The sequence below is a fragment of the Athene cunicularia genome (genome assembly GCF_003259725.1).
Source record: "Athene cunicularia isolate RWA chromosome 2 unlocalized genomic scaffold, athCun1 chr2_part1, whole genome shotgun sequence".
NCBI lineage: Eukaryota > Metazoa > Chordata > Aves > Strigiformes > Strigidae > Athene > Athene cunicularia.
Genome location: NW_020799095.1, coordinates 93,401,659 through 93,415,215, shown reverse-complemented (window position 1 = coordinate 93,415,215; position 13,557 = coordinate 93,401,659). Strand labels below are relative to the sequence as shown.

Below are 13,557 nucleotides of genomic sequence, written 5' to 3'. Positions count from 1 at the left end.
CCCCCCAGCACTGAAATGCTGGAAAAATCATGTATCTCAGATCATCTGTGGATAAGAGACAACAGCAGCAGCAGCAACGTATCTCACAGTCACTCCATCACTTGAGGAGTTCCTTGGGCTCTTCCTCTCTGGTTCTCTGCCCACCATTCCCTACAGCCTGGCTCTTCTTTCCCAGTAATCCCACTCTCTCTCCATCCTTTGAGCCCGAAACCAAAGGAAAGGAAGGCTCACAAAGTCAAATAAGTCATATTTAAGTAATTGTTGGCTAAATGCCAATTACAGTTTGACAACAAAAGCAGCACAGTGGAATTTCCCATCTGAGTGTACAAACGTAGGATGTGGTTTAAAAGGAAAAGAAATCTAGAATGAAATACAAAGAGCAAAAAAGATTGTGTAGCAAACACAATGGAGATTTACAGCTTGGATTTTAATCATGACTTGAACATACATTTTTGGTGACCTTTGGTGACCCTATCATTTTTGGTGAGTCATTGCATTTCCTGGGGCATTAATTTCCCAAACTCCAATACATAGATAATACGTAATGAATGCTGCTGTTTCAAAGCATGTCACAATAATCTCTGTAATAAGGTTTTTTAATAAAAGTTGCTATAAAACTGTGAAGAATAAGACATACACATAAGGCCAGCACAATATGTTAATACCCTTTTTAATGATTCATTAGTACTTAAGATTTAACCGATAGGCCTGTAGCAATAGTGCAGAAAGAGTTGCAAATGTATTTGCAGACTGCTGCTACCACCAGAAAAAAAGGCCTTGACTATGTCAGTGCAGTGAGGCAGAATATAGCTAAAAAGGAGACCACTCCAGGTACCACTTCTTTAGCTAAAACATAACCAACTGGAAGATGATCAGTGCAAGAAGTTCTTTAGTTTCAGTGAAAAAAAGAATATAAAAGGCTTTCCCAAATATAGAAAAGTAAAGAAAATATAATCTACATATTCAAGTTCTCAAACATTTTTTATTGTTAAACATACTGGCCTCCAAGAGGCTATGTTATATAAATTATAGTCCTAAGATTAAGTGCTTTGACCTAAAAAAAAAAGAATCAATCTTTGCAAGAGGATATGTATTCAGGAATCTTTAGATAAAGGACTATATTTCTACATTTCTGGAACTGGAAAATTATTTACATTTTTGAAATTGGACCACTAACTGACTATTATCCTAACAGCACTGAACACCTAAATGGGTCAGGAAGCTCAAGACTGTTGATAAAAAACCCAGCTGTAATATGAAAGCTAGATAACACTAAATGTTGAAATTCAGGAAGAGTATTTTCACAGCTTTTTTTCAGGGAGGTTATTCTGGAGTAATGAATGCCATCTGAACATAGAAAGCTATGTTTAGTGACAGAGTAAGTTAATGGTGAGATGTACTAATGATGGTCTGATTTATGCAGTGGAAGAAACACCACTACTGAACAAATTTTAAACACTATAAAGCACTAAATGCTGCTGGCTCTTAAGTGAAAGGCCTGTTGGTAGGAGATAAGGTTTGTGGTAATTTTTAAGTTTATTGTGTTAGTAGCAATTCCTTGACGTGTTCATGGCAGGAGAGTTTGCTTGTGAGAACTTGCAGAACTTCAGTGAAGTTTACGTGTCTGCATGTGAGGGGGAAATCCTTAAACTAGCCATTTGAAGTACTCCTCTGTCCATTTGAGTAAAACAAAAGTGGAAAATATGACAAAAAAAAAGAACTGCAGATAATTATGAAGACAATGAAAAAAAGTCAAGTTGATCTACTTAAAAAAGAGAGAGAAAACTTCAACAAATAATCCCCCCAAAATATCCAGTTAATTTATTTTGTATTTTTATTTGATTGCTTAATGATAAAAGCTATCACCATGACTTTTTCTTGTATCTAAACCTTCACTGTTCAGTGATCTTGACTGTAAATATCTGCCACTGATTAGGTTAATAGTAGTAAAAATGTCCTTGAAAATATCATATAAATTCTGCTACTTTTATAATAGGAAGATAGTACTGGATTTCTATTCACATTTTGTTGATAATTAGTCTACACTTTTTCATCCAGCACTAACATGGAAGACAGCACTTGAAAGACATGAAAGAAACTAACTCACAAAGGAAAGCAGTAAATTACATTTGAGTCTCTAAGAATTTAATGTATTAATACTGTGTAGTTCACTATGCTTATTTCTTTCAGTTTAGTTCTTGTCTTCCTGTTAAGTCTCTGATTTTATTTCCAAAAAGTTATATTATTTGCAGAAACTTGAAAGTTTCATTTTAATGAAAGAAAAATGAAAGCAGAAAGGCTTCAAGGTTCCAACACAAATCCATTATTGGGATAGGAAACAGACCTTTCCATTTCAGAGCACAATCATTCTCATATACCTCTTATTTTTCCTGAATTATTCTTGTCCTGGTTCAACTCTACTTTTTATGTCCATCATGTTGCTAAAAAATCTCCCTTGTTAAAAGTCAGTTTAAGGAAATAAATGTTGCTGGATTTTTTTCTTTTCCTGGCAGAGCTTCCTACAGAGCTGTTTCTTAAACAATCCCCTCAAATACAGCTTCAATGTGAAAATTTCCTGCAGAGGCAGTTCACTTAAGGTTGAGGCTACCCTTAATTATAGGATGTTGTCAGCATAGACGTGTATCCAAGATCTGTAACTTTTATATAAAAAGAAGCTTATGACTTTTTAAATGGCCTTCAAAATCCGGGGAGAAAGCTAAAGAAAGGAAACAACGCATCTTTCGTATATGGCATCTTTAACCTTTGTTTCTGTTGCATCCAGGACCTGACACAGCCTACCTGTCTAGTGAAGAAAGTTATCTCATGCATCTTTTTTTTCTCAAACCCTTTTTGTGCCCCTTTATTGGGAAAAAGCTTGGTAAACAGCAAAGTGACAGTTAATTATTTCTGATAATGCACATACATCTCTTTCCTACAAGATCAACTTAAGTAGCCAATGCTATCTAAAATCTCCCTCCTACAAACAAAAAACCCAGAGAAAACCAAATTCAGAGAAAATCACCAAACTCCAAACTCAGATATCCTCAAGGTAGTAGTGATGATGCATAAAAGCAGATAATCAGATAACTATTTGGTTGGTTAGCTATTTCTAGTTTGATGAGTTCTGCATATTGCTTTTTCTGTTTCAAAAAAGAAGTGGTGGGGCAATAGAGATGGAAGCTGCTATTGGTTCTGGGCTGGCGGCCCCAGAAGAGGCCAGCCTCTACCCTGCCCCGCTGCTGAGGCGAGCTGGATACAGCCAGGCATTGAGATGGAGATGGGGTGGGAAGCCATGTGCTTGCCACACAGGTGCTGGCTGGAGGAGTTGGGAGCATATGAGATGGGATCCCAAAGCAGACAAGACCGGCAGGCTCAGTGTCAGGCTCCCTTACAGGTTCAGCGGTGGGCAGCAGGGGGCTGCTCACCCAGGCAGAGTAGAGAGGCTTCACAGCAGAACTGGGGGAGAAACCTGCTTCCGTGAGGATGAAGGGTTAGGCGGAAAAATTATTTTCAAACTCTTTTATTTAGTCTGTCACACCTATCAGACTTGAGATCTGACTTTTTAAGAGTTGGTTTGATCTGCGTCATTACCTGTGTTCTCAAGAAACTCAGCCAAGTAGACCTAGGTCATACCTTCATACAGTGGCTTCAGGGAAAGCAGCAGTACTTCCTACTCCAAAGTCTTGCTGACTTAGTGGTCCTTTACACAGAAGGGGATGTATTTAGATTTCCAGAAAACTACATTGGCACAAATGCATGTCCATTTCGTTTCTTTTCCTCTTTTTGATTTCTGACTGGTTTTAAATTTTGTAAGAGGTACTACTAACCCAACCACTCAAAAGAAGCATACTTAAACAAGCAACCTCTTTCCCTATAAGTACACTGCTTAAAGATATTGAAAATAGAAAATGAAACAAAACAAACTCCATTTGCTAGCAAAATTTTGGACAATTAATGAACTAAATCCTACCTGCTCTAGGGAGGAAATTTACTTTGGAGGGGAGATTAAGGACACAGAAAGTGTGTAAGAACAACTACTATATCTTTACATATGTAATGAAATGGAAGAATCAACAAAACCTGAAGAAAAATTTAAAATTCTGTTTTATTGTAATGAAATAAGATAATTTGCTGGGTTTGGAGTTAGTTTGGGGTTTTTTACCTTTACATCCCCATATACTTATACATAACAATTCCTCAAGTAAAGATTCTTTTCCTACAAAAATTTAGAACAAATGTTTCTTGAGCATGCTACTGTGTTGCAGAAGTTAATTCACTTAGGCAAAACCCAAAAAAACAGTAGAGCTTTTTCAAGAAAGGTATCACAGTCAACTGCAAAATAATGGAACCAAGGAATATCAACTGCAATCATTTGTTTTAGTAGAAATAGCATAATTGTGCCATAAACTTCTGCCTGATACACTACAACATATTACATCTGGTTTATGCTAAAGTAGTTCCAAAGAAATCAATGACATTTATAGTGACATAAAGCAGTGGTGAGTCATATTCTTGATTAGCATCTTTGGTTTGAGAACTAATATCAGATTTTTCTTTATTTTCCAAAATTTAGCCTCTAACCGTGTTCACTGATTCCTAAGAGCGTGAAAGTTTAATTACTACAGGGCTTCAGAGCACTCATTACAGAATCATCACAAGTTCTTTTATGAGGATTTATTTTTAAAATTGAATTATTGTGACTGCCTAGATCTTTTGTTTCATTAATGTGTTCATAGCAAGAAACACCAATCTCTGACATTTTTTTTAATTATGTATGTGATTTATAGGAACCATAAAATGCATGTAAAGTAGCATTCCTTCTCCAAAAAAGCTTATCAACTCTCCTAACAGAATTATTCTAACATAACTATCCTAATATGTTGATGCTGCTATCAATTAAAAATATTATGCTTTTACTTTCATGGTTGGGTTCAATTCCCCTTAGTTGAAATCATGTGTGAAGTCCCTGTCAGTTTAAAATATAATCCATTTCAAACCATCTAAAGTAAAAAATTGCAGATATTTCATTTCTTACTATTATATCTTTTTAAATGGAATCTTTGCTTCTTCTTTGTTGATGTGAAAGAGATTTTTTTTAAAGATAGGGATCTGAGTTTATGATGTGTGAGTGTTCAAAGGTTTACCAGAATAATCTGATGTATTAGATAGCAATTTAAACAGATAAACTGAGGTAAACCTTGCTAGGATAATTTTAAAGAGTTGGTTGACTGAATTTAAAATGATCAGAACTAATGAGACCTTGGCTTTGCAGGCAGTTCATTCTTAAAGATCTGATGGGAGAAGGATCCTCATGCACACACGGGACTGTCACATATACAATTTCAGGGTTTGGGTTATTCAAACCAATAGCGTGGATCAAGAACTCCAAGGTCAAGATTGCATTTATCAACTTCCTTGCAGTATCATTTGTATCCATTGCAAACCATATTTATTTTGCAATGGGAAACCTGGATATATAGCATTTTTGTTTGATTATGTTTCAAAGTATAAAATGAAATATACAGTGTATTGTTATAGCTGTGTTTTGTCCCCGGATTCCTGGGACTGAGAGCTTTATGTCCTTTTTTTCCCTGTTTCTGTTGTAGATGATGGTAAATGACATTTCCTTGATATTATGTTTCGGTCTCAATGGGCTTTTTTTTTTTTTTTCACAACTGAATCAACTGTATTTTCTACTGAACCTGAGATGAAATACATATGTGTCCCCCTTCCATTTAACTAGAAATTCTATTACTTCAAAAACCATATATATAATAATATACAGAATGAGACAGCCGACAATTCATCAAATGGTGAATAAATTCTTCTGGGAACAAAGATACAGATTTCCTGTCATTCTGATATTAGTCATTCTTTGTATAGGATGGGTAGCATCAAAAGCATCTTAACTAGTTCTCAGTTTGCTTTTTTGAAAAGATTTTGACAGTGTTAATTATTTCTGCTAACAGAAATTTCTGACACTTATATGACCTTCTGCTGCATTTGAAAAAGGCTGTCATGTCTGGTGTACAGATATATCCAGTGAAAACCCTGGGAAATGAAATGAAATGAAATGAAATTTATTGTTACCATCATTGGCTAGCAAGTAAGGCATTTCCAGTGAGTTCACCAAACACAGATTTTACTTCTTCTTTGGGGGACTTCTGTATGAAAAAATTAACTCCATTTGAATGTAGCAATACCATGTGCTGATTGCAAGAGAAAACAGAAGCCCAAAACTCTACTCACTGCTCCATGAGGTGGCTAGCCTGGCTTCACAGATGGGTGTGCTTCTCACGGTTTGTCTGGGAGAGAAGCTGGTGGAGGGGCTTGCACACCATTTCACACTCTGCTGGTCAGCATGAGATTATCTGTAATTCTAAAATAGACTATGCTAGTTCCTGTGAAATCAGAAGAAAAGATAGAAATATTCTAACTAAAACCAAGTACTACTATCAGAGTATAGAAGAATGGCAAAATGGGCATGTAGTAAGCAGAAGAAATATGGAACTGGCAAAGTAGATCATCGTATATTGTCTTTATTTTCCATGGAAAAGATTGAGGGCTTTGCTGTGCATGCAGCTTGTACCTTTACATGCCATGGTTAGAGTAACACCATCATCCTTACACAGGTGCGTTTGTACTAACACAATTATTCTGGTTTTATTCAATCATACATGAGAAAGTAAATATACACATGGACGTCAACTTTATGTGTGTGTTTGCAAGCAAGTCACTAATAACATAGATATACCAGACAAAAAACCCCCACCTTAAAGTACTGTAACTATGTTGGTATAAACAGCTCCAACACCACAATGGTTGATACAAAATCTGTTGACTAATTAATTGCTTCGATAATAATTTATAGAGTAAGGTTCAAAAAATTTTTTTAGAACTGCAGCAATATAAAACACCTTAAATAGGTCATTGCTAAGCACAAAGAAAAAAAAAAAAAAGAAAAAAAATCAAAGTCGAAATTCAAACACACTATGATGACACAGATAACTGCTGTTTTTGCAAGTGTTTATAGCTGTGGTCTTTTGAACTTATTTACTACAATATCAGGCTATTTTACCCATTATACTATTTCTTTTCATCTCTTTCTCTTTTTTTTTTTTTTTTTTTTTTTTTTTTTTTTTTTTTTTTTTTTTTTAAATTAGATTTCAAACCCTTGGTTTAGCACTTTCCACCTACCACTATTTCCAGTTGGCCATTTTATCTCTAACTGACAATAAAATCATGCCAGCATGCTGGGAAGAAAGCACAGAAAATTTTAAAGACTCATATGAAAAAGTACATAGGCTAAGGTCTTTCTTCCTATATATTATTACAAATACACTCCCAGCACATGATAAGGAGATTTATTATCATTAAGAGATGTTCAAGTTCAGAGTGAGAATAAACTAATCCACCCTGAAGAGCTATATTCTGAGTGATTACATTTTGACCTCAATTGCTGCTATATTCCCTAGTGAATTTGTCCATATAATAATGTTTCCCCTGCTGGGACCTAGTCCAACAGTACCTAAAGTTCGATTTTTCTATTGACTTTTATGGTCTTTAGCTTCTTAAAATCAGTTGTTGTTACATCCATAAAAATTTTCTGTCATGAAATGTTTTAAAAGCATACTGGATAAAACCCACAACATTAAACTTCATGTTTAACCACATACAGACTCTGAATAATAACAATGGAAGAATACAAATCCTTACAATCCATTACTGTGCTAAAATTTTTTCTCATTTTTATTCTTACAGTATGCAAACTTGCTGTCACTAAGAAAGCCAATTTTAAAAACAATATTTAAAGGTATTTTTTTTTACTCCAGCCTCAGTCATATTACCATTTAAAACTGTATGAAAACAATTGCTTTATTCAAATCACGAGGGTTTTGACCTGTTGATGTATGATAAATGCAATAAATAGTAACAATGCAATGGCAAATTACTGTCAAGAAATATGTAGAGAGAGCAGAGATAGTTTTTTTTTCCTATAAATGTTAAATGCAAAAAATCGTAAGGAAAAGATTTTCGGAAACTCTCATTAGTTTTACACTAAACATCACCACACGCTTTCAAGTAATTCTTGTTATTTTGGCCACCGTTCAGTTGCTGACTGTGCCCTTCCTCCCCAGCACAGGGTGCAGATGGGGAGGGAGGGTGAGCCCCAAACCACAGAGGCAGTTGCAGGCTTCGCAGTGCCCAAAACCTCAGAGCCCTCCCTGCTAGGTGCTGCAGTTTCTGACAACCTCCTGCTGAGTGACTCCATTCCTTCTCATGTATTAACACATTTTTGTAGGGATGCTTTCAAAACCTTTAATTATTGCAGAGTAATTTTGAACAACATAAGATTTTTCACTCAATTGTAGCATTCTTATTAGGTCAGAAACCAGCATGCAGGTGAAATTAATATTCATTTTTAAAACATATTTGTAATACCAGAAACTGTATACCTTGCAGACGTGAAGCAACCACACCAAAAGGTCTAAGGAACAGTTTTCTGAGGATTAATGAGCAGCTGATGTCTTGATTTACACAAATGGATTAAAAAAACACATGAAGAGTTTCAGAAAAATTGTGACTTGCAGTGAAACTGCTTCTACCAGCAGCAGAAGCTTGTGTTAGCCCTTGAAACTTCAGGGTTATTTGCCATTTATGAAAAACCTTCAAACTGCACAAAATCATAGACACTAAAGCCTTCGCCTAGTCTCAGGATTCACCAAATTCCAGGTTCAGGAAGGCTCTGAAATTCAGATAAAATAGCTTTAATTGGAAGCAACTCAAAGTTTTTATTCAGGTGCTGTTATTCAACTCTGGAAGACACCTTTCTAGAAAAATATCCCAATGGGGAAAAAAAAAATGGCTTAGGAGTGAGTCACACACTAGCTGCCACAGCAATGGGAAAACAGCTCCCTACAAATCCTCAATTACAGAGAATCCTAGAATGAAAACCAAGAGGAAAGAGAATTTTCTCTTTCCTGATTTGGTGAAATCCCCTTTTGAAGCAAAAGCATTTTGTGCTTTTCTACAATACTCCTCAATTTGGATTTATGTGATGAATACTGCTATTCTGATGCTAACATGTTGGTTACCGTTGCCTCAGTTGAGTGTATTTTTCTCAGCTGTCCTAGATGTTGACAACTATATTTTTTGGTTTAATGATTGGCACTAAGCCACACAAACTGATCTCTTAAGTCAGTAGCAGCCTGTGATGGAGACCTAACTCAGGAAATTAGAGGAAACATTTTCTTCTTGTTAAACTCAGTTATCACACCTCATCTAAATGGGCTAGCTAGTTTTTAATAACACATATTTATTGCTCCTGGATCTAAAGCAAGGACACAGGTGCTCCTTTAACTCCCAGTACGTTTAAGATACTGGGCCACAGGCAGCAAGGAACCTTCCCTTTCTCTCCTGTTCTGCTCTGTCTCTGTGAAGCTCTGATTGCTACTGAGGGTTTTTGAAGGAGAACAGAAAATATTTGGTTTTAAAAGGCAAGCCTTTCTGCTGATGATCTCATATGTATTTCAACTATGGATCAGTCTTCTGAAAATACTCTCAGTTAGGAAGCATTTCTAAACTGTTTTTTTTAAAGAAAGCTAGGCAACACCAGTGAAAAATTACAAGTCATGCATATTATTTATTCTAGCGAACAAAAATCTTGTATAACCTACATGAAGCACTGGGAATTGACAGCTTGTATTCTGATGGCTTCAAATGCTTCAAACACTCAACTTGGTAGCAGTGTTTCTTGTGTCATGCTACTCTACACTTCATGTTGTTTTTAGAAGCACTTTTCCTATGGAAAAAGAAGGAAAATAAACCCTAAGTTTTACCTGCCAGTAAGAAGCAAAAGCTCTTTCAGAAAGTACGTAGGGATAAGTATTGCTCTTTATTTATTGGCCATAAGAACATGCTGCAACTTAATCCTGCCTGGCTAATGAGAAATTTATTTCATACACACATAAAAAATATTTATCCACCAAGTTTCCTATCAGTTTTTTTCACATTTAGAAATTATTTTTCTGGTCCTTATATATTTTTCTGCTCTGCTTGGCAAACTTCATGTCAAAGACAATACTAAACTTCTATTTTTAAACAGTAAGTTATCTAGAAATTATTTTACAGAAAGCAGTCATAATAATATGCATGATTTTGTGTTGTTAATCTCAGGCTTTTCAGAGTATCAGCTTTGATACTAACAGTCAGAAATCCCCTTATAGAATGATTCTTTTGAAAGTAGACACTACTTAGACAGCATTAATTGTAAAGGGATGCACAACATATTTTCTTGACCCTCTTTCTTCTTTTCCAAAAAATCTGTCCAGCTAAACCTGTATTGCATTAAAATGCTTCACACATCAGAGAAAACCAATCAGCTTCTACCTAGCATTGTCAGCAAAGGACCAAGTATATTTAAGGCACACCTAAATCAGCTTTGCACTCATTTTCAGAGAGAAGCAACAAACAAATTGGAACTTGGTTGCTGTTTCTCCTTCTTATCAATAAAGTTAGAAACTCCTTTCAGCCAGAGCTTTCCTGCTCTAAAAAAATTGAATCAGTAGTCTTTGACCAGTGTGTTCTTTTAAGAGATGTGGGTGAATGCAGTCTGTCCTATCACTCTGAAGTTAGGTTCAACCCTATGTCATCATGGCATGTGATCTCAGCCATACAAGACTTGGGCTGACTCTCCTAGCATAACTTTACTGTGAAATAGCTATTAAGTTTTGAGGATATTCCTTATTTCAATTCTGAAAGTGGTTTGGTTTGGGGTTTTTTCCACCATATCCTGTAGTCTCACAAAATCCAAGTAAACAAAATACCATGCAGGAGATAACAGAGACTATTTCTAATCGCCTACATCAGATTCCACATTTGGAAATGTTTTGCTTGTACAAGATGTTTATTAAACAAATGTTCCCATACCAACAAATAAATCTTGTTTGCATGTTTAAAGCACTGCATGCAGAGATATGTAAAGTAATAGGTAAATAACTTAGAACACGGCATCATTGTTAATATGTATAATTTAGCATTAATAAAATATTTTTGCTTGTGATAAATAACTGTCACAACTATTTATTTTGGTAATTTCTTGCACTGGATTTGCAAGGGAAGGAAGCATGAAAGCTATTAAGACTAAAGGTTATTGTGAGGCTAATTGTGCTAGTCTAAATGCCAGTGAACATAGGTTCGTTTATGTTTTATAATCCACCTCTATTAATATGCAGCAAGACAGGATGCAATCCCTCTATGTCCCTGATTTTTGAGGTAAAAGGTGATAAAGAAAGTGCTGTCCCTTAAATAAATTAATTCCTCTTTCCTTAATCTTGATGGAGAAAAGTTTTCAGCATTCTGTGAAGACTTTGCACACAAAACATTCAGAGGCTAAAAATTGTTTTGATTTTCCTGATGAGCAACACCAACTTATGTTTACTTATCACTACAGTTGCTTCCTGCAAATGTAAAATGTTGTGAAATACTGAGAAAATAGCAGTTAGATCTATGCCCATTTTGGGATAAACACAGCACTTGCACTAAGGTTTACTGTAACAAAAAATATATTAGCAATTTATCTGGATTTTTCAATCTGAATAATTTCTTCAGGAATTCGTACAGGTCAGTAAAATAGAAATATTTAATAGAAAACAAGCATCCAGTTCTATGTTCTTATTAAATTGTACTTGCAATTAAAGAAGCCATTCAACTATGCAGCCCTATTTCACCTCACTATATCCTTACGTATTTCTACACTTTGAACAAGTTCTCGCCATCCTTGCTGAGTGGTTATTTCCATTGGAATTGATTTGAGACTGAATGTTCTTATTTTTTGTGTCTCTGAAAAAGAAAGCAACCTGGCAAACAACCTGCATTTTGACTTACAATCTGATTTATGAGAGAGATCATTGGGGTTGAGTATGCTGAGACGTAAACCTCTGAAGAGAATCTGCACTCGCTAGTCTGAGGGGAAGAGACCCTCTCACCAAGCCCAGTCAGCAACTGCTGATGTGCAGAGCTGTCTGCAGTCGGGTGTTCTCCTGCCCTGCAGCTGGCAGCTCTGAAATACATGACAGCATTTAACAACCACTTTGCAAGTTACAATATTTATGCAACGTGTCAAGTGGAAAAAAATCAGACTCTGGTGGTCTATCAGAGGAGCGGGATGTTAGCTGATAATTACATTTCTACTAATGATTTAATTCAGCCATTATAAGCATCATGCTTATGCCAACTGAACAATATAATGTCACAAATTATTTATAAGCATCGCAAAACAAACAAAAAATCCTCTATTAGTGGAAAATACTTTCATTACCTGTTAGGAAAAAAAGACTAACTACAAGTAGACATACGCAAGTTTTATTTTCTATTTGCTCACTATCTGTCCCTGTCATAAAAGAAAACTTTAGGTTTTAAAAGCACATTCGGCAAAATGTGCTCACACATTAATTTCTCTCAACTCATTTAGTAAAGAATACTGAAAAACTTGTGACAATAGTTACATAGTACCAGTTCAAAAAAAAAAACACCAAACCAACAGGTCTGGTTAACAATCTGTTTTTTTCCTCGAGGAAAACATTTGAAGTGTTTATAAATTGGAAACCAACAGATTATGTCTCAAATACTTTTCCAGATGTTGTAACATAACTAAAACTGATGCACATACCTCATATCCTGAATAAACTGCCATGTTAACATAACTGTCACCTGTAAATAGTAGCAATTGAGAGGTCTTTTTCTCAATTGTTATCATCTTAAGAAAATGCAGCAGTTTGAGCTCCTTCAAAACTAAAATACATATCTTGCTGTTCTATACCTAACAGGTATAACACAACACAACTGCCAATATTTTCAGTTCTTGAATGTGCACACCTGTAACATCATAAATTACAATCCACCACCAACAAATGATGATCTCAATTAAAAAAACTTTATTAAGACCAATCCAAAACAGTAATTCTAATACTTTACAGTAACAATTTCAATGCATAATTTAAGAAAATTACTGATTTTTCACATCCTTTTCCTCTGTACATTCCTTCTTCTGTGTACATACTTACATAGCAGTATCATAATTTCCCATTGGGATTACAGTACAAATAGTTTGAACCACATTTAGTGCAATTTTTTTGGTTCAAAATGATGAACTCCTTCCTCAGAGGCTTCATAAATTTTCTCCATAGTATATATGCTGCAGCCAGAGATATGTAAATTAGAGAAGTTTTCTTTAAATTTCAGGCTCCCCTTGAATAAGCTGTTCAATTTCAACAAGGCAACAATCAAGAATAAACAATTTCAACATTAACAATCAAGAAGCTGCACTATGTTCTCTAAGCATTTTAAATAGTAGGCATGCAGTTCATTTTCTTCTGGCTGTGGAGCAGCTAAAAGGAAGAAAAAACAAGATTTTTATTTCTAGTTGATTCTTAATGCAAAATTACTTTTTCAAATATTGCATCAAATACTTGTTAGAATTCATGCTATTTAATGATCTTAACCTCTATATCACGAGTAGCAAAACAAGTACTAATACTTTATGTTGCAAAGACTGTT

General features: G+C 35.2%; 1 protein-coding gene across 1 annotated transcript in view; it reads right to left on the bottom strand.

Moving 5' to 3' along the window:
- Positions 1-12,879: 12,879 nt before the first annotated feature.
- Positions 12,880-13,557, bottom strand: part of RTTN (rotatin) — a 63,052-nt gene continuing 62,374 nt past the window's right edge. The window contains exon 33 of the mRNA XM_026843596.1: positions 12,880-13,388. Within this exon, the coding sequence (XP_026699397.1) occupies positions 13,306-13,388 (83 nt within the window). The 3' untranslated portion in view covers positions 12,880-13,305. The remainder of the gene's footprint in view (positions 13,389-13,557) is intronic.